This window comes from Polyergus mexicanus, unplaced genomic scaffold (genome assembly GCF_030449975.1).
Source record: "Polyergus mexicanus isolate NDT 795.1 unplaced genomic scaffold, iyPolMexi1.0 SCAF_3, whole genome shotgun sequence".
Lineage (NCBI taxonomy): Eukaryota > Metazoa > Arthropoda > Insecta > Hymenoptera > Formicidae > Polyergus > Polyergus mexicanus.
The window spans coordinates 5,325,342-5,344,638 of NW_027223323.1; the positions used below are offsets into that span (position 1 = coordinate 5,325,342).

The 19,297-nt window shown below is 37.8% G+C and overlaps 1 protein-coding gene across 8 annotated transcripts in view; it reads left to right on the forward strand.

Moving 5' to 3' along the window:
* Atpalpha (sodium/potassium-transporting ATPase subunit alpha) overlaps positions 1-19,297 on the forward strand; it is a 60,701-nt gene that overhangs the window by 12,924 nt on the left and 28,480 nt on the right. For 2 of the 8 annotated variants that reach the window (XM_070316179.1, XM_070316183.1), the window contains exon 1: positions 13,654-13,814. The exons of 4 other annotated variants lie outside the window; for them this stretch is intronic. In XM_070316179.1, coding sequence (XP_070172280.1) covers positions 13,812-13,814 — 3 coding nt within the window. In that variant the 5' untranslated portion in view covers positions 13,654-13,811. Of the gene's footprint in view, positions 1-12,764; positions 12,872-13,653; positions 13,815-19,297 lie in introns of those variants that run through there. 2 more of the 8 variants (XM_070316182.1, XM_070316178.1) reach the window with 2 other exon arrangements.

Here is a 19,297-nt window from a genome sequence, read left to right on the forward strand (position 1 = left end):
CAAGGATATGTGCTGCTGCATACTTTTATCTTTATTGTGCACAAATAATAATTTATTTTCAAGTAATTTGTCAAAAAGAGAGAGAGAGAGAGACAACACGGTATAATTTTTTATTCGCGTTATATATCTGCGATGAAAACTCGGATTATATGCATTGCGCCAAAGTAACTTTCGACCGTTTGACGACGACTCGATCGCATCACGTTCGCAATGTGATCCGCGATGATTATCGCGAACGCTCGCAAACGCGCTCCGTGCAAATGAGTCACCCAGCCGGAACATCGCGACGCGGCGTGCTTTTTTTCGCGTTCCTCATCTCGCGCGAGAGGATCGCGAGAAGTCGGAGCCGAGAACGAAGCGGAGCAACGGAGGTAGATTGAGCGTAATGTGTCTCTTCCTCCGACGCAGATACAGTCACGGTCAACCGCCGCGGACAACTGGCGTGTAAGCGCGTTCACGCACGCATGTACGCACGTATATGTAGCGCGTACCGATGCGCAACGTGCGTGTTCTTTTAACGAGGTTTACGAACGACGGACGTAAGACATATAATGTACACCAAGTAACGAGATCACCGCCGGGATTTTTACTCCGCGTCCCAATTCCGGCGAAATCGGCCATTTAGGATAAAAGAGGGGAAATAAAATGTCGGGAAATAAGGTTTTAAACGTGCCATTTCTCACTCTTTAATACCCGCCGTGACGGATAGAATTCGACAGATATGTGCTCGTTAACTTTGTCGCGAATCTTTCATTGTGCGTGCTGTGTGAATAGCTTTTTAAGTATTTGTTCTAGATTACAGATTTAAAAAAAAAAAAAAAAAAAAAAAAAAAAAAAAAAAAGTTTTCTTCTCGTGAAGATTGTCGATGATGTTCTCTTCTGAATATTTTAAATAGAAATATTGACGTGACACATACACACAAGAGATAAAATATTCGTTGAATTGTCAATATGCGAAATTTAAAAAGATTAGGCGTTGTTTTAGTTAATGAAAGTTTTTTCGTGTATTCGAATAAATATTTCGTCCCCTTTGTAATCTTTCTTTTTCTATACGCGACAAGACTTTTCATCTTTCCGATAGCTATTGTCCGAGGGATCGCTGTTGTAATAGTATATCGAAAAAGCGATTAGGGTCATTGATTTTGTCAAACCTACGGAATCTGGTTACCGGAAGCTGCCCCGAATAAAAGCCTTGGCCAAATGTCGAGGGCAAGAAATCACGGGATATCTCGGATATTATGTCGAGGAGAGAAACTGTTATGAACAGCATTGAAATATTTCGAGTACAAAACTTTTAGAATTTTTCGCAAACTTCCGTATTTATATATCAATGGTATTTATTATATTCGATAAGCTCATTTATCTATTATTTTTTTTTCTCACTAATTATTAGTGAGTGGGTAACATCTACCGACGTCGCAAAGGATATTCCAAAAGATTTAATACGATTTAAGATTTAGTTTCCGTTAAATGTTCGGGGAAAGAGTGTACAACGAGACGCAATGGCTTCGCGTCTATACGAAACCTTGATACGAAAAAATTACATGAACGGAAATTGAGGATGGACGTGTGATTGAAAACGGTGTCCAATCAATTTTCAGTTTCGCGTGTATTTCAATTTGTCGAGTAGTAATCCCGCGTAACGAAGCGGACGATTGCAGTGGAAAAAGGCGCGCAGTGGTCAGACGGTTCGAGATTCTTTAGGATCCGTCGCTATTTCACGCGAATTTAAATATCTTGCGAACTTTGCAAATTTTCCATGTAACTAAACAAACCTCTATAAATGTCGCATCCTTCCTAATACATCCATATATTTAGTCCGTATTTACGTTTTATATAGTACAATATCTGTGCTAACTATGTATGAAATGTCATTTTTTTCACTTGATATATTAACATTGTTAAATTATAATTAACACATACTCTTTGCCTCTTTCCCTTATTTAATTATCTCTAATTAATTGAAATCTATTTAGAAAGTCGCATTTTTCATACTTGAAAATTTTTTGAAACTTTATTGTTTTGAAAACGCGTTTATAAAAATATTCATAAGTCTATATATATGTGTGTGTATAAATGTGTATATATATATTAAAATGCGTATGAGAGGAATGGATTAAGGTATTAATAATATAGTAAATTGCTTCATTACAGCGAAAAAAATTCCTAAATTGCAATATGTGATACTTTAATTAAATGTTTAGATTATAACACGTCTAAAATTGCTAAGGAAATGGTATTAAATTTTATTTTTTGACTGTTATTCCAAAGCCTATGGAAGGAACTACAATAACTTTGATCCCATTTGAAAGATAATTTAATTCTCTACAACTTTTGTTTCGGCACTTTTTGTTAAAGAACGCATACTTTCCACGATATTTGTAAATATGTAAAAAATAACCGTGATTTCAGAGATTTTTGAGCGCTAACTTTTTAAGGAAGCATTTGTGGATCCATGTATATAGGACATTTTGTTCGATATTAAATTATCTTTCAAATGAGATCAAAATGATTGTAGTTTGCCGCATAGGTTTTGAAATGAAGCAGTTAATAACCAATTTCGAATGTACCGAAAAGTGTTTTTTCGGCAATTGACGGTTCTTCGAAAACCTACGGAACAAACTACAATAACTTTAAGTGACAATAATAATAGTGATATTAATTGATGTTTAATTTTATTATATTAATAATAAATTATAATAATATCTACGAGAAAAATTTTATCTAATATTTTGTTTGAAAATTCCGTATAAATTTCTGTCGGAAAATCTCTTTATAAAAAAATTTAGCTCTCATGAATAAGTTCTTTTATCGATGACGAGGAGGCAGATCGGCATGAAATATCAGGCATTAACTGTCGGGCGCGCGAATTGAATCTCGCGAGACCGCTAATCGCCATTTTACCGGTTCGAACCGGATTTGTATAGTTGTCCTCGACTCGGTGTGTTCGAACCAGAGTTAACCGGTGACGATTATGATCCGTCAAAAGGATCCGGCGACGGTCGGCTTCACGCGAGAGCGAGGCCGGAAAATTTGCGCGTTTGCGTGTCAGATACGAAATTAAGAGATCTCGCGAAAATAAAAGAAAAGAAAAAGAGCATACATTGTTATACGATTACACGATATTGAGAGAGTCTTTGGATAGACACTTGTAATAACTACCGAAGAAGCCTGCTCTTGCGCGGAGAAGGCTTGAGATAAATAAATGAACGAAAAAAGCAATCACCGGTATTTATTCAACGTTACGGCGAAAGATACGGAAGGTCTAGTATATTTTTCGCGTTCGAATAAATGCGGTATAGCTTCTGTATTCATTGTTTCGCAACTTCGACGTCTGTCGATACAGGAAAGTTGAAGAATGCAGGTATCTTTCGATTGTAAGGGTACAGTTGGAGATTGACCATTGACGGTTTGAACTTTTGTAATTCTATACATTAATAGATTCATTCGTTTCCCTCTTTGTTTTTACTCTCTTTCTCTCATCCTGAAATAATATGAGCGTTTCGATACTATTTACGGAAAGTGCGGAAAAAATGCGCTATTTAAAACGAAGACAATCATCAAATATTAATTTCCTATCTGTTTCTTTTCTTTCCGCGATGAGAATAATAATAGTGGAGCCGCAGATGACGTCACTAATCACCTTGTTTCCATTGGGCGGACATGTTCTTATTTATTATCTGCCGAATTAGCTCTCCCGACTAGCTTTTCCTCTAACTCTCCGTATTGCGATATGATTATTTATCGTAATGTTTTAGAAAAAATTTATTTCTCGCATTATCACATGTTGAATTGAATTCACTTTACGAAATGTGTGTGTACGATATATTAAAAATAAATTGCATATCTATGTATGTAATAAAATGCAAAAGAAAGAAAGGAATAGAATTGAATATATTGTTTCATTCTACTATATATCCATCGAGGATAATTCATTTTCTTGACGCTTGTAAGTAATGATTTTATTTCATGCGATTATTAAACTCAGTATATTTCCATATTTATTGTTATATGGAAATTATAATTATAACTTGTGGCGCAACGTCGTAACCTTACAAGATTCATTTTCACGCGACGTTGATGAATTATAATTTTAATTTACATAGAACGCGCGCACTAATTTACATAGTGTTGCACGTTCGCCGCGAAAAATTGCAAAATTAAATATTTTGCATTTTTAATTAAAAGTATCAACAACTCGGCACTAATCGCTCGGTGTGAGCGAACTGTTGAGCTTTTTTTCGCCGTCATAAGTCGAGATATGTATTGGGGTTATCGGTAACGCGTCGTATATCCGGATAGAATGACTATGAATAACGCGAAACCACAACAAAAGATGGGAATTTAGAAATCCGATTCATCCTCCCATTCAACGGGCATATACGATATACGACATCGTAGGCGCGACGGATCTATTTATTTCCCCGATCATCGCGGACGGATCACCATGTGCTGTCCACTTTGCGTCGCGACGTTTCGTAAGCCACAACGTTTTTCGCTTGTTATTTTTGAAATTCGACGTGTTTCGGATGGTTAAAAAAAAAAAAAAAAACCACGTGGACCGCTTCGAATGTCCGTAATCTTCGATTTAGCCTGACATGCGTGACATTACGTGCTCGACACTATGATAGTACTACTGATAACGCGAGTTGCGTAACGCGATGACGACGACGATGATGACGTCGCGCATTTTTAATACATGTCGAACGACTGTCGATGAATATTGACGGCTTCTTGACGTATAATATATTCCAGAATCAGAGAATCGCGGAACCTTTCGAAAACGCAGATAGTAGAGATTGAAATTTAGAGCGCTTCGATGTTTTTTTATTAATATTATTATTATTATTATTATTATTATTATTATTATTATTATTTGAATCTATTGAGTTGCATTCCGTTTTTTATCGAATATTTGATTAAATTTATTGACATTAGAGAACTTGGCATATTTATGTATACGATAAATCTGCAATTTTATTTCATTATTATGATTGCAACGAGATACATCTCCAAACGCTCATTAATATTCGCGTAATATAATTTTCAAAACTTGCACGTTTTTCCATATCCTTCGAAATTAATGTTTACCAACTTCTATATAGTCGATCAAATGCATTCGTTTGTAAACCAATAGTCAAATAGGACCGCGCTGTCCGCTGGCTGACGTGATTGATCGGTGCAATCGGTGCAACTGTACTTGGGCCTTTATGACCTGGACAGAATCTTCGATTCAAAGGGAGGGGGAAAAAAAAATCAAACACGGCAAATCGAAATGTCAGATATATCTATAAATAGAATAGATTTCTTGAAGAAAAATTAAAAAAAAAAAATATCTATAAATATAGTATAAATAGTGTCTCTCCAATGTACCACGGATTATTTTTTGTTTGTCTTTATTTTTTCTTTTTTACAATCATTATTTTAATTCGCGGAGCAAATAGTAGGGATGGAAAATATTTTCTCGAAACATATACTTTTTACTCCTCGCAAAAATTCATCCACTCTCTCGTATGACAGTCTCGTTTATCGTATATCGAAGATCGCGGAGTCACGTGGTATACGAAGTGACGTGTGCGCGGAGAGAATTGAATTAGAAGCTGCAAACTGGCAGGCGATAGTGCGACGGATTAGGAATTATCGAAACGTGTACCATCGTGAGACGCCACGTGCGTGCGCGTGACGCACGTCGTTTCTATGTACACGCGTTTCGCAACTCCTTCTCCTTCGCTTCTCCGTCGCGCTTCCATCTCGTCACTTCGATAGAGTTCTGCGAGAAACGAGAAGAGAAGAGTACTTGGAGTGCGCGATACGCGAGATTGGCGCAAGGCCAGTCGCGGCGATTGCGTAACTCGCGTCATCGCGAATCGCCTGACGGTGAACACTGTCGCTGCCTGGACCGAGAGGTCTCCTTGGAAATCGGCTTGAAGGAGGATAAATGAGAAAACGAGATAAACCTGGCTGATCGGCGTGTCGTCTCGCGGTGCACGAGCCATTTTCTCATCGCTGTAATACATCCGTCGACGAGAACGAGCACGATCTCCGCGCTTGTCTCTCCGTGCCAAAAATTTCGCGCAATTTCGCAAATTAGCGCTGACAGTAATTTATGTATGAAAATAAAACAAGATAGTTACAAGATTATCGATAATAACTATCGACAAATGAATTTTTTAATCTCTCTTTTTTTTTAATTTATGAAAGTATTTTTTTTTTTTTTTTTTTTTTTTTTTTTAACGAAACAAAATGATTCATAATTGGCGAATAATTAACACGACAACGAAATTCAATTACGTTGCTAAATTGTTTTCTCGTTTTTCTCTTTTCAATTCGCGAATGATTTAGAATGCAATTAATCGTGCCGTCTAATTGATATAGAGCCAACGCGATTTTCCAATTCGTGATAATACGTGCCGATGATCAACCTGTATCTGGACAACCTGTATGTTATCCGACAGTGAAGATTCGTCTTATCGAAATTGGAACATAAATATTTATTGTCATTCTTCTCGATTTCAATCGACCTGTCGTTAGATCCGTCATTTATTTATTTAACACAATTTCAAACGGAGAAAAATATCGAATGTCAATAAACGATATAAAAATACACAGCGAGGAACAAAATAACTAATAAAATATTGTACTGAAGATATAACTCAACTCTTTTCTTCTTCTTCTTCTTCTTCTTTTTTTTTAATATATTATAGTATTTATTTATTATGTATCTTATGCGCTTTTCACAAACATGAACATTGTTTCATGAAACTCGCAATACTGAAAATTATGACTGTTCTTATATACCATCCGTAAACCTCTCAGTGCTTCTTACAACTTTACTCTTTCTCGAGACGACGAGAGCAACAATTTAAGTCAAGGTCCAAGACTATTATATTCATCAAATTGGCATAAAGTGTCAATCTCGTAATATTATACCTCAACTTATAATTTATGTCGTTTATCCTCAGTTAGCTAGTCTAATATTACACGAACGTTTTATACCACTGTCTGAAATAGAGCCTGACGATCGTGGATGATGGGAGAAAAGAGAAACGGGAGATTGTGGTAGCGTGTAGACACGATCGGGCACCGTCGACGATGGAATGTCATTGACGTTAGTAGGTCTCGTTATCGACGCTCATCAACGCGTCACGAATCCCGCGCATCTTTCGTCCGTTGTTTATAAATATACTCGTATCGTAAAATGCCGAAAAATCTGCTTGCACCTGAAGTATCGTGACAGACTCTACGGAGGTAGTACCGCGTAGCGTTTTCTCGACTGGATTGATTTTTTTCATTGTTGGAACGACAACAACGGTGCGTTGTCGATTGTATATTCCCTCGTTTGACAAACGACGCGCGAATAAATATCACAGTTATTATATATAACTCTGTGCCTCATATATAAATATTGTGATGTCGATATGTGTTGTTAGTTCAAGTAAAGAAAAAAAAAAAATCCACGTTCCTCTCACGACACTAGTCACATAAATGTAATAAGTTTTAATTCGAATATATACAGAATTTTATGACGAAAATTTTTATACATCGAATTTGAGCATTGGAAAATACGCGAATAAGAATGACAGATATGTCCCGACGGGGGATACTGAAATACTGACCGTTTTGAAACATCATGAGAGAGATAGCAGGTTTCGTTCTTCGAAAGAGAGCGATATGAGTTATCATCTCAGTAGCTTTCGACGAAGATAAGAATTATCATTTCGCGATTATTGTCAGCGATAGAAAATATTCTGCTTACCGATACACATTCTCTCTTTTATCTTTAATATTATTCGATATTATTGTTTTATTAATCTTATTGTGTTACTACATTGTTACACATGGCTTTCATATCGTTATTATTACGCGTTTGACATTACGCGCGCGCGTGAATACTCGTGTACGAATAATCTCGTGTCGGATAACGCGAACGAGGCGAACGTTAGCCCTTTGACTCGGAAAACTTCCTATCGGATTATTGACAATCGAACGCCTTCGTAATGTCACGCGGCAATTTTTTTGTCTCACCTCCTCCGCGCGCATTTTCCGTTCCGTCTTTCCATATCGGTCGAGTCCTTTCTTTCCGCGCACGCGTATAGTGGTTCTTTTTTTCTTCTTTTTTTTCTCTTTTTCTCTTCTAAGTCGATCGTCATTTCATTCTCCTCTCCGTTTCATTTTTTTTATATACGGCTCATGATCTACGCGGATATGGCTCTCTTCGTCGGCGATGACGACGAAGCCAGAACGGAAAAAGTCTTGTGAGCGCGAACGCATCAGACGTGAATGTGTGTGCTCGTTTAAGGATCTTAGAAACTAACGAAATGAGAGGAAATCGCGGGAAAGCTCCGGCGCCTCCTTCTATAAACATATGATTGATCGATATTTCTTGTCGCGGCAACTTGTCGAGAAACTTTCGAGAACGCCGTAACGATAATATTTATGTACATTGTAATTCGCGCTTTTTAACGAGCGTAACTCGAGATACAAGAGAAACTTGAGAATGAATATTGAATATTGCCTGGAATATTCATATCGGTGGGAAATTTTGATGCCCCTCGATTCTTGTTCGAAGAATCCGCGTTTTTCCCTCTCGACGTGCATTAACATTCGCATGTTAAATGCATTTCGCGCCCTTTAGGCTCGTAGGATTCCATACCCGTAGGGTATAGACCCATGGCCGACGGCAATGACGGAGGTAATTATCTGGTAATTCGAGTAATGAAATGATTCATCGCAAAGACGCGACGTCTGGAAGCGACCCGTTCCCGTTACAAATAATCGCTGTTAATCGCTGTTACTTTTTATCTTCTCCTTTGGAAATATATCAGGAGCGATAACAAGTGCATAAATATGAATATCATTAATACAGTGTAATGAGAAATCGAAATTCCATCAATGATGAATGTAATATTTACATAAATATTGAATTTTCGTGTTACTATATAAATTGCGCATTATTTTATTAAAAATTATCGTAAAATAAGAAACCTGTAAAAAAAAAAATTGATTTTTCTTAAATGAATATACATATCAAGATCGACGGAAATTCTGACAATAAATTATATTGCGATCTTTGTAAACGCTTTATTAATATTTTTTAAGCGATTTGAGTATAAGACGCAGAATTCTTATAATTTATTTTAATAATAAGTGATTTAACTTTTTAGATGACGCACAGGAATCAATTCGAACTCTGAGAAAGTTGTCATATTTGTCATCTTTCAATTTTTTACTTTTTAACATCAAATATATATATCGTAAAAAAGTCCTTTATTTTCAATCTATTGTAGCTATAAAAACTATTGGCGAAGAACTATTTATGTTTTTGTTAAAGGGAGGAGGGGATCGATTCCAATTCTGTGAGAGCTTTTGTGTAAAAAAAAAAAAAAAAAAGACGCCGATAAATTCATTCTTTATACGTTACGAGGCGCGTTGCACTTCTAACGTAATCGTAAACTTTCGAGGATTTTTTTGCCTCAGGATACGACGCGAGAAAAGTAGGAGACGCGCGGATACTTCGGTGTCTTGGATAAGGGCGGAAATACCACCCTCTTGTGAAACTTGCTCATAAACGTAACGCGCGCTAGGCGAGAAGCAACCTCCGGAGAGAACTGCGAGGGAGGTGGACGGCACGAAACGAACGAGAATGAACGGGAAGGAAAAGAAAGATGGGAGCACACACGGAGAGAGAGAGTCGGTCGGTCGGTCGGTCGGTCGGTCGGTCGGCCAAAACGCCCCGTGTGACGCGAACGCCGTAGCCCCAGTAGCACAGATCGCGAGGGCCCGCAGTGGCTCTCAATTTGACGGCCGAGGGTAAAGAAAAGAGCCATGTGATTAGTGATGGAAATCGCGATGCTTCGAATTATTATAGTTCGAATGTATCGAGGGAAATTCGAATATTATTCGAATTTATATCATCTTGAAACAAGTCTTTCGGCCTTGAAAAGTCTTGAATATTTTAATAAAGCTAATAAATTTTATTTAAACGGAAATTATTTATTACGAATTATAAGAATCAAATCGAAATGAAGAATCACTCAAGAGATCTATCGAGACTTTCAATTGTATAACTTCAAATGATATTCGAAATGTTTCGAATACAGAGCAATGACTTAATTGCTTGCTGCAAATTTGCAAAAAAAAAAAAGTGTAATGGAATGCCCATCACTAGCCCACGATACACGTGAGAAACGTGCGCGATAATTAAATGGATTGATCGAACATTCGCAAAGCTTAAGACCGTTATTTCGATTTTTTTCACTGTTCGAGAATCTTTTACCGTTTTTTTTTTCTGCGCGACATCAGCTTAACCCTCATCGTCAGCATTCTGCGATTGTCTCCTTGCTGACTCGCGCTTGAAACTTCGCCGTCCTAGATACTTACCTTCTGTCTGTATCGCCTATACGGATTCAGCTTTCAAAAGCTTTGAATCTTTAAGCACTAGTACGAGGAATGTTGGTGACAATTGGCGTGAAATTTTCATAAGATTTAGACGCTATTATCGCGTAGAAATTATATATGAAACGCGTTGATTTTTTATATAAAAACATTTTAAAATAAATGAGGTAATCTTTCTTCTCAATATCGTTTCTCGTATATGGTCTATGCAATAGCGGATAAACCTCTTCGCACCATTGCTAATATTATGAAGATGTGTCCCGGTATTTGAAAATTAATTGTCGTTGTTTTTACCACAATGAATAAAACAGCGTTACCTTAATTAATCTTTGTACATCGCAGCTTATTCAAGTAGGACACCTCGGGCGCTTTGCTTCATTAAAGGAAGAATCGCGCTCGCATTTGTATTAATGAAAGAAACAATCTTGTCTTAATCCTTTCAGCGGCATTAAAGAAATATATGAAGTTTCGAATTAACTTTTTTTTATCGTACTGCGTGAAAATCGTTTAAATGTGCAATTTTTAAGTTAAGGCGGAAGAAAATTACTACAAATTTGCTCAAGTTTAATATATCTGTAAATACATTATGTTTACATTATTTATATATTTTTCTAAAATCAATCCTTTAATTCAGAAGAGACTGAGAAGCATCTGATAAAAAAATAGAGAGTGGATCGTACGTAATAAAAATCTCTTTGAAAGTTTTTAGAAAGCGGATTTGGATTCATAAAATTTGCAAACGAATTTGTTTCTAAATTTATTTCTAAGAGCGAGTAGTATATATAAAAATAATATCTATATAGTATACTTTGTGCTTTTCAATAATAATTTTATCATCTGAGTAAGTTTATCATCTTTATCAATAGAAGCTCTCTCTCTCTCTCTCTCTCTCTCTCTCTCTCTCTCTCTCTCTCTCTCTCTCTCTCTCTCTATGTTAAATAAACAGATTCCAGATTCATCTTATTTTCACTTTATTTCCAATAAATTGCGATCATCATTAATCTAGGCGAAACGTTCAAGTAAGTTTCCAACATAAATCGCCTCCCCTTGTTCTCTACTTAACGTGGCTAATTCGCTACCAAGGCCTCGTTCTTCTCGGCAAAATTTCCCTAGGGGGCCACTCTTTAGTTTGCCACAAGCAACGGTTCGTACCTATTCTCTCTCCTCGTCTCATCACTCCGATAATAATCTCGACGAAATCTATTACCTCATCTCCCACTCCGACGCAAATTAGCATTTTACAAAACCGTTCATAATAAATCTTTCGCTCGAAAGCGCAAGATTATCTCCCTTCGTGCCCCCCCCCCTTCCCTCTCCCTTATATCATTATAAGCGCGATCGGCTTTCTTCCGTAATCCACGATCGTAATTTCGACGGAATAATTTTTGGCCTAAATTTTATCGGACGTTCGAAACTCCCCCCAAGCGTATCGTTGCGCGGCGACTCGAATGAGAATCGCTGGCCGCGAAGAGCTTGCGCTTTACCGTTTTGGGGGCGCGGACCGACGTTGCGTCGCGACGGAGGAGAGGCTGCCGCTGGCGAACGAACGACGATTGCGCGCGCAACCGTGTTCGCCGGCAAACGGGTGTTGTTGCGACCGCATAGAGGGGCACAAGGGGGCGAGACAAGAAGGGGGCCGAGGGGGTGCTCGCCAGCGAGCTGCGGGGCTGGGGCAAGCCTCCGTTGGGTGGCGGCGCGCTCTGCTCTAGGTCCTAGGTAACTTGTTAAGTGGAATGGATATCAGTAACTTCCCTAGTAAGCTGCAGCTGATCGTCGAGCTTTTTTTCCAGTCGAAATTATAAATCGAATCTCTTCCTTTTTTGTTCTTTCCGCGCTTCCATGCGATATATGGGAAAAGACATTTTTTTCCCCCTTAGCAAATATAAAACTATTATAATTTTTTATTGATCCGTATTTTTCAACGATATAAGTACTCGATAAAATGATTTGTATATATTTGTTTATATCGGTGTGTTGATACTTGATGGTTGGCGGACAGAGCCACTCTTTAATATATATAAAGAAAATATAAAGCAAACGAGTTTCCACCAGATTCTTTCAATGGTTTCTCAAACGTGGCTTAATTTTATGCACGGGATTTAAGGAGGAAAAGGGGAATTTTCCCTAGACACGCGCATAGATTCTTGCGGGGCGCAAGACAAAGAGGAAGAGAGAGAGAGAGAGAGAGAGAGAGAGAGAGAGAGAGAGAGAGAGAGAGAGAGAGAGAAATAAGATGGGTCATGACGCGCGGGATGAACACTGTTAGTAACAGAGAGATGGAGGTGCGCAGGAGCGCAAGAAGTGGGGAAGTGATCGCTCGGCGGGGGTAGGTGTCGCGACGGTGGGGAATACGGGTCGATGATGCCGGCGGTCCTCGACGACACGAAACGCCAGTCAGTCTCTGGTCCACCTGAAGCCGCGTCACTAATCCTCTATCTTTCACCGAACATCGCTCGCCGCAGCCATGGGTGACAAGGTTTGTGCTTAGAAAGCTTTGTCGTGGAAAAGAGAGAGAATGTGCGTTCGCGCGCGCGCGTGTGCGTATGTGTGTGTGTGTTATGCGAGCGAGCGAGAGAGAGAGAGAGAGAGAGAGAGAGAGAGAGAGAGAGAGAGAGAGAGAGAGAGAGAGAGAGAGAGAGAGAGAGAGAGAGAGAGAGAGAGAGAGATCATCGCGATTACACGAGCGTTTTTGAGAGATGGTAAGCTCGCGCGGTCTTTCCAGGTAGTGCGGAAAGTTTTTTTTTCTTTTTTTTTTCAAAGCTCGCATTACGGCGAATGGAACTTTCGGAGAGATGGTAGAAAATAAGGTGTCTCTGACAATTAGGCGCAGCTGATTCGAATGACAGATCAGGTTGGTATAGATTTGCAAATAATGATACTTTGATAACGCGCTTGTCTCTCTCGGCGGAATTTCTGTTTCGTAGCCGTATCTATTGTCAGAGTTAGTTTTGGAAAATCGAACAAATGGATTAACGAGATAGCGACTCGAGCGAGAGAGAAAGAATCGAAAAAGAGACTAGTAGGCTGTCGAACAGGCGCTTCGATCCAGGGAAGGATAAGGGTGGGAGAGAGAGAGAGAGAGAGAGAGAGGAGATAAGGAAGAGTACTTTCGAAAGCTCTGCTGTCTCCATCTTTCTCTTTCCTCTTCTCTCTCTCTCTCTCTCTCTCTCTCCCTCATTCGTTCTCATTCTCCTCGCTTGTGTCGCCCTCTTTCTTTCCCCTCTCCCCCTCAGGTTTGCGTCGCACTTCCCGGTGATCAGTTCTGTGAGTGCCGTTATCAGGAAAGCGAGAAACTTCCTCGCTCGGTTCGAAAACTTCCTCGATCTCTCCTTTTCGTTTCATCTTCTGTTTCGCGCACGGGCTCCTTCCGTATCTCTCCTCTCTTCCGTTCGTTGACTCGTGCGACATCGTGGAACATGGTAAAGTTTTTCAACTGTATGCTTATATCGTGCAGGCTTTTTTCCCCCTGTTCTCCATTTTTAGAACTTAGTGGCTTCCGTCGCGCGTCGCTTTTCATGACGGAATGGCGCGCGATACTTGGCCCCTTATCTAAATGTCAACGCCGCTCCCGCTTAAGCGAATGACACGTGTGATTTTGTTAAGAAATTAGAAAAAAAAAAACGTGATTAATTTCGTGGAGACATTCTCAATGAAACGTTCTCCACAAGTGCCCATTCTTGCATGTGGAAAATCTTTCGGACGTTCTTGGCTCCATTATAAAGAAACGCCTCTTTCGGCGCATATTAAATAGAGATCGATCGTCGAAAGTCCTGTCGGCCATTAGCAGGATAGAATCGTCCGCGATCCGTAAGCTCGAAGAAAATTTTCCTCCGATCCGTTCCATCCGATGCAAATGTAGCGCTTAGTGATTTTCTCGGCGCGCTTCTGCGCAGATTGCTTCGTGGTCACGCAAGCTCGGTCTCTCGCAAGGTTGTCTCTCTTCGTGGAAAGTCCCAATCTTTGTGTCTTATCGCTGATGAGGCCCATATATCCGGTTGGTCCTGGTGATAATCGGTGACGATGTCATTTCGGAATGGATCGTATCGCTCGCTTTATTCTCGGTTGGCTTTTCGAATCGATCGATTACGTTCGTTATTGCCATCGTCGTCGCCGTTGTCGTGCAAGTAGCGAAAGGATGGATCGACGACGATCGTTATTTTTAGAGCCGCGCTAAAGTTCAATCGTTGCGAACCCGTATGTCGCGCATAAGCTCCTCGGAAAAGGTGGATGAAAATTTTCATTAGATTTCATTAGATTTCATCAGATTTCATTAGATGAAAATTAAACGACAATGTCCAACAATGTCCATCTCGTCGATGTTTTATAGGCTTGTGTGTCATTTGATTTTTTGACATTTACTAAAATTTGACGCGTGCGTGTATAAATATTTATGTATAATAATATATAAGTGTTTTAGTGATACATCGTTATCGCGTAACAACGTTATCGTCCTTAGTAACGAACTTGCGATCGATTTTCGTGTATCGTATAATTCGTAAAATTGGGCGTTTGATTTTTTTTAACTTGTTGATTAATAACAGTCTTTTCACCATTCAGGGATCAGATCTCGATATATAAATCACACTCGAATCAGCTTTAATTAGATTGCTTCCGGATTCTGGATGCTCCTTGACTCGTTATCTTAAATTTTGCGAATGGCCGAAACGAGTACCAAATCTTAAGGATGACACGCCCTCGATTGGAAATTTTCATCATATTTTCTTCCGTATTGCCCTTTGTTATCAATATCTTTTACTGCCAATTTTCCATTCATTATTTTAGTACATTTTTTTTCTTGCGTATTTTATATCCGAATTGATAGTCGGATGAATGGGAAATGTTTTTTAACATTCATTTTTATGCAATTGAAAAAGAAAAACGAGAGACGTTTTATCAATTTCATTCAAATCTTTCAAACATTCTTTAAGAAACATTTGCGTGTTGATGGTATCGAAAGAGCTGCTGTTGAGTGCTCCTAATAACTTTACTTAATCTCACGTGATAATCTCAGTACTCTCTCAAGAGGATATAAATGTCGAAGTGTCAAATGAACGTAAATCTTCTTCTCTCTTTAAATGTCTTCGAGATATAGCAAAGAGTTTGCGACTTTTTTTTTTTTTTTTTTTTTTTTTTTTTTTTTTTTTTTTTTTTTAGGTCCTTGCCAACGTTTTCCATTCATTGTAATTTCTTCGATCAACTGCCGCCACTCGATTATTCACCGTAGTCTTCATCTCGAGTCGGTCAATTGGAATTATCCGCGTTTCGTCAAATTTACCCGATTAAATTATTTAACGATTGATCCTTTTACACATTTTTCAGATCTTATGCGAGAACCAAAATTTATATTTCACACAATAATTTAAAATTTATTTTACATGTATATGAATTCCTAAAGTTTATGCTTGAAGTGTCCTTATGACAGAAAGATCGATGGAGATTTTATTCCGTGAAAGAATTAATTATTTTTCTCTTATATCTTTTTTTTTTTTTTTTTAAACATCGTGAATGCAAATTCTAACAGCTCGTTATGATTAATTTATGCCAAATATCATAATTTGATACACGCATCAATTATTCTTATTGACATAACTACGCGTTAACCTGAAGTAAACCGCTGCATCGCGCATGTTTGATTTCTACGAATACGATCCCTGTATCTTAACCTTGTCGTAATGAGAGCATCTCTTATCGCTCTTCCGCGATGTCTTAATCATCTATTTTTTTTTTTGACTTGATGTTATCTATTACGCGTATGTTACGGTAACAACTGCGGTACGATAAACGTCGGCGCATTCCGGCTCTCGTTAAATGATATTCTTTTCAAGTTTATTGTTTGGCCTATTGTTAATAATTAGGCGAGTATTTTGCGACATGAATCTACACGATATTATGATACGTGCCTTTGAATAGCGTTAATGGCGTTTAAAATTCAGATGTAAAAAAAAAAAGAGATAACTTATAATTTGATTGAACAGAAAATATAGAGAGATATTAATCGTTTGGTCAAATTTAAAGGTATAAGTTTATATTTGATTTAAATAATGAAAAATATTGCAATCTTTCGAGAGTGTTCGAACTTTAAAGGCCGTTTTCTGCAGTTTAAATTTTTGCAAACTCTCGTTGACTTTAACGACAGTTAAGATTTCCTTTTTATTTCGTAGTACGTTATTTATTTCGGACAACCGTGACTAATGTTTGAATGTGCGCGAATTTAAAGTCAACATTTAAAGCACGTCCGGATTGATGCAAAATCATTCCTCCCTTACCAATATTGGCCTGCAGTTCACCTGACATTTCTACTTTTCCTCCGCACTCGACACCGCCCGTCCAATTTACCGATGCCACCCATCGTCGAAGAGAGAATCGATTGCGACGAGGCGACTGCGAGGAGGTGCTCTCTTTTTCGAGACACGGCCTTCGTGTCATCGTTCGCCTCATCGCCGATCGCTGATCGTAAAATCGCTGCTCGATCTTTCATCCTTTACGTTTCGCCGCGACTCGCTCCATCGATGAATCATCGATATCAGCTGATTTCATCTATGATACATTCTCGTGACACGTGGGGATGTTTGTTCTCGACGAGTCAACGATATTTAACTTTCACTCCCCACTCATTTTATAATTTACCTCAATTTGTCTCAATTCAGTGATATCGGCGACGAACCGCCGCTATTTCCGAGTAAAATCCTCGGAATAGCGCACCAGCTTTCAGCTGGAACGAAACTCCGTCCGTCAGCTGGATCGATATCCATGGTATATTTAAGTACTGTCAGTTCAGGGCGCAAGTCCATCTCTAAATAAAACGCTCGATACTAAATTGGACGGTCTTTTGTATTTTCCCTCGCGCTTTCGCTTGGCTCTCTATCTCATTACATTTATTTCCAGATTAATACATTGTTATTTTGGTACGAAACATCCCACATGTGTCTGATTAAATCGTTCTTTTAAGAAAAATAGCAACTTTCAGACTGCAAGACAGATGTAATTTGAAGAACAATCTCTTTTCAACGCGTGGAAATAATTTGAAACGAATGGAATTGAATCGGAAATTGAATATCTTTGATCTCTCGGCAGCGAACGTTAACTCTTTTCCATTTTATTCTACTAATTCTGATCGTTAGTAAGAAGATATTTTTATCTAATCAATATATACTGTCCTTGACACACGAGTTTGTTACTTTTATTCGATTCAGCTTCCATTTCTGTCCATCCGCCTTTATATCTTTTTAACGATTCAAATGTCATGCCACATCTCGGCATGCTATATTCTAATTTAAATTAATTTTTTGGCTAATAATATTTTGCGCTTGATCGCATAATAAAATGATCCTTCGCGGCAAATATTTTATTATGTTTGTCGTTTATGGCAACCGCATTATAAAACACGTTTTATCGGTCACAACGATTTATTTACGATTTGTCATACAAGTCACAATGTCAAAATTAAAATTACGTTTAGTTTTGTTTATAAATTGTTAAATAATTTTTATTCTCAAATGAAAATTGTCGACGACGGTTGATTTTTTCCTACTTGGTTAATGACGAATCGACTTAACGATTATGCTGATGTTTATTAATAGGATAAAACACGAGTCGCGTGGACATTGTGAAACATTTGCGAATCTGTTAATGCTTCTACATCGTTTTTATCGATAAGTTTCTGAAAATAAAATTCTTTAGCAAAAGAATGTGTAAAGAAATTATTTATATTTTTTTCAGAATCGTGTTAATATTAATTAACAATTATCTAAATTTTTATTTTGAAATATCGAGAATATAAGGATAGAATTTAAGCTGAAGACAGATTAAAATAGATTAAGCTTATCACTTTATTTTTCAAATCCCGCTGCAAATCCGATCGTCATCCATCGGATTTAATTGCTTTCTCGGGGATTTTCCTTTAAAATCTTTGTAGTTCTTTTGAAGTGATAGCAGCCTTTATTGGATCAGGAAAATAATCAGAAAAATGTGTAGAGACAACTAGAGGCAATTGAAGTTGAAAATAAAAAATTCATTCTTTCGTGTAAGCTGTGAAATTTCATGTGACATGATATGCGAATAAAAATATCGATATTAAGTCAGCAAAACTTTTTGCCATTGTAACAAAAAGATTTATTTATTTATATGTATTATGTTCTTTTAATACGTGGAGACTAAAAGTAGAACTTGTCCGGCTCGTATCGAGCTATGAACTTTTGCAAGAAACGGAATGTGGAACGCGCGTTTATGCCATCGAATATATCCATTTCTTATAAGTACGAAAGTATACAATAATACTGTTGGAAGAAATTAAAAGATCGCTTTCTCAAATTCTCATTGCTTTGAAAGTTTTATGGATATAAAAGAGGGTATCTGTGAGTTCGCTAGGATCTGTTTGCAATTTGGAAGATTGTTCAAAAAGATGACAAATTGGGTTGATGTTCCTATTATTTTCCCGAGAAATTCCTGTGCTAATAAATTCTATCGAAGGAAATGTAAATTCACTATATTTCCTAAAGATCGTTTATATTCTTCTCTCCCCCCCTCCCCCTCTCTTTGTACATCTAAACAAATTTTTCCCTTTATATTCGGAAGGGAATATCTTAATCAAAGATTTGGAAGTATCTTTTTTTTTTTTTTTTTTTTTTTTTTTTTTTTTTTTTTTAAATTATTCTTCTTGTTTTCGATAAATACATAAAATTAAATGGTTTTTAATTTTCTTTATAAAAATATGATATTTTCGAAGAGTTTGATGTAGGGTTTTTTTTTTATTTATTTATTTATTTAGCATTGTGTAATAGACGAAATGTCGCTTTTGTATCACACGAGGAGATGCAGCTTCAATCTTGGATGCACGATGTCCAGTATCTTTCTCACGTTCTCTTTCCCGTTACTCGTCGCGTCTGCGGAATTATGCGCGATT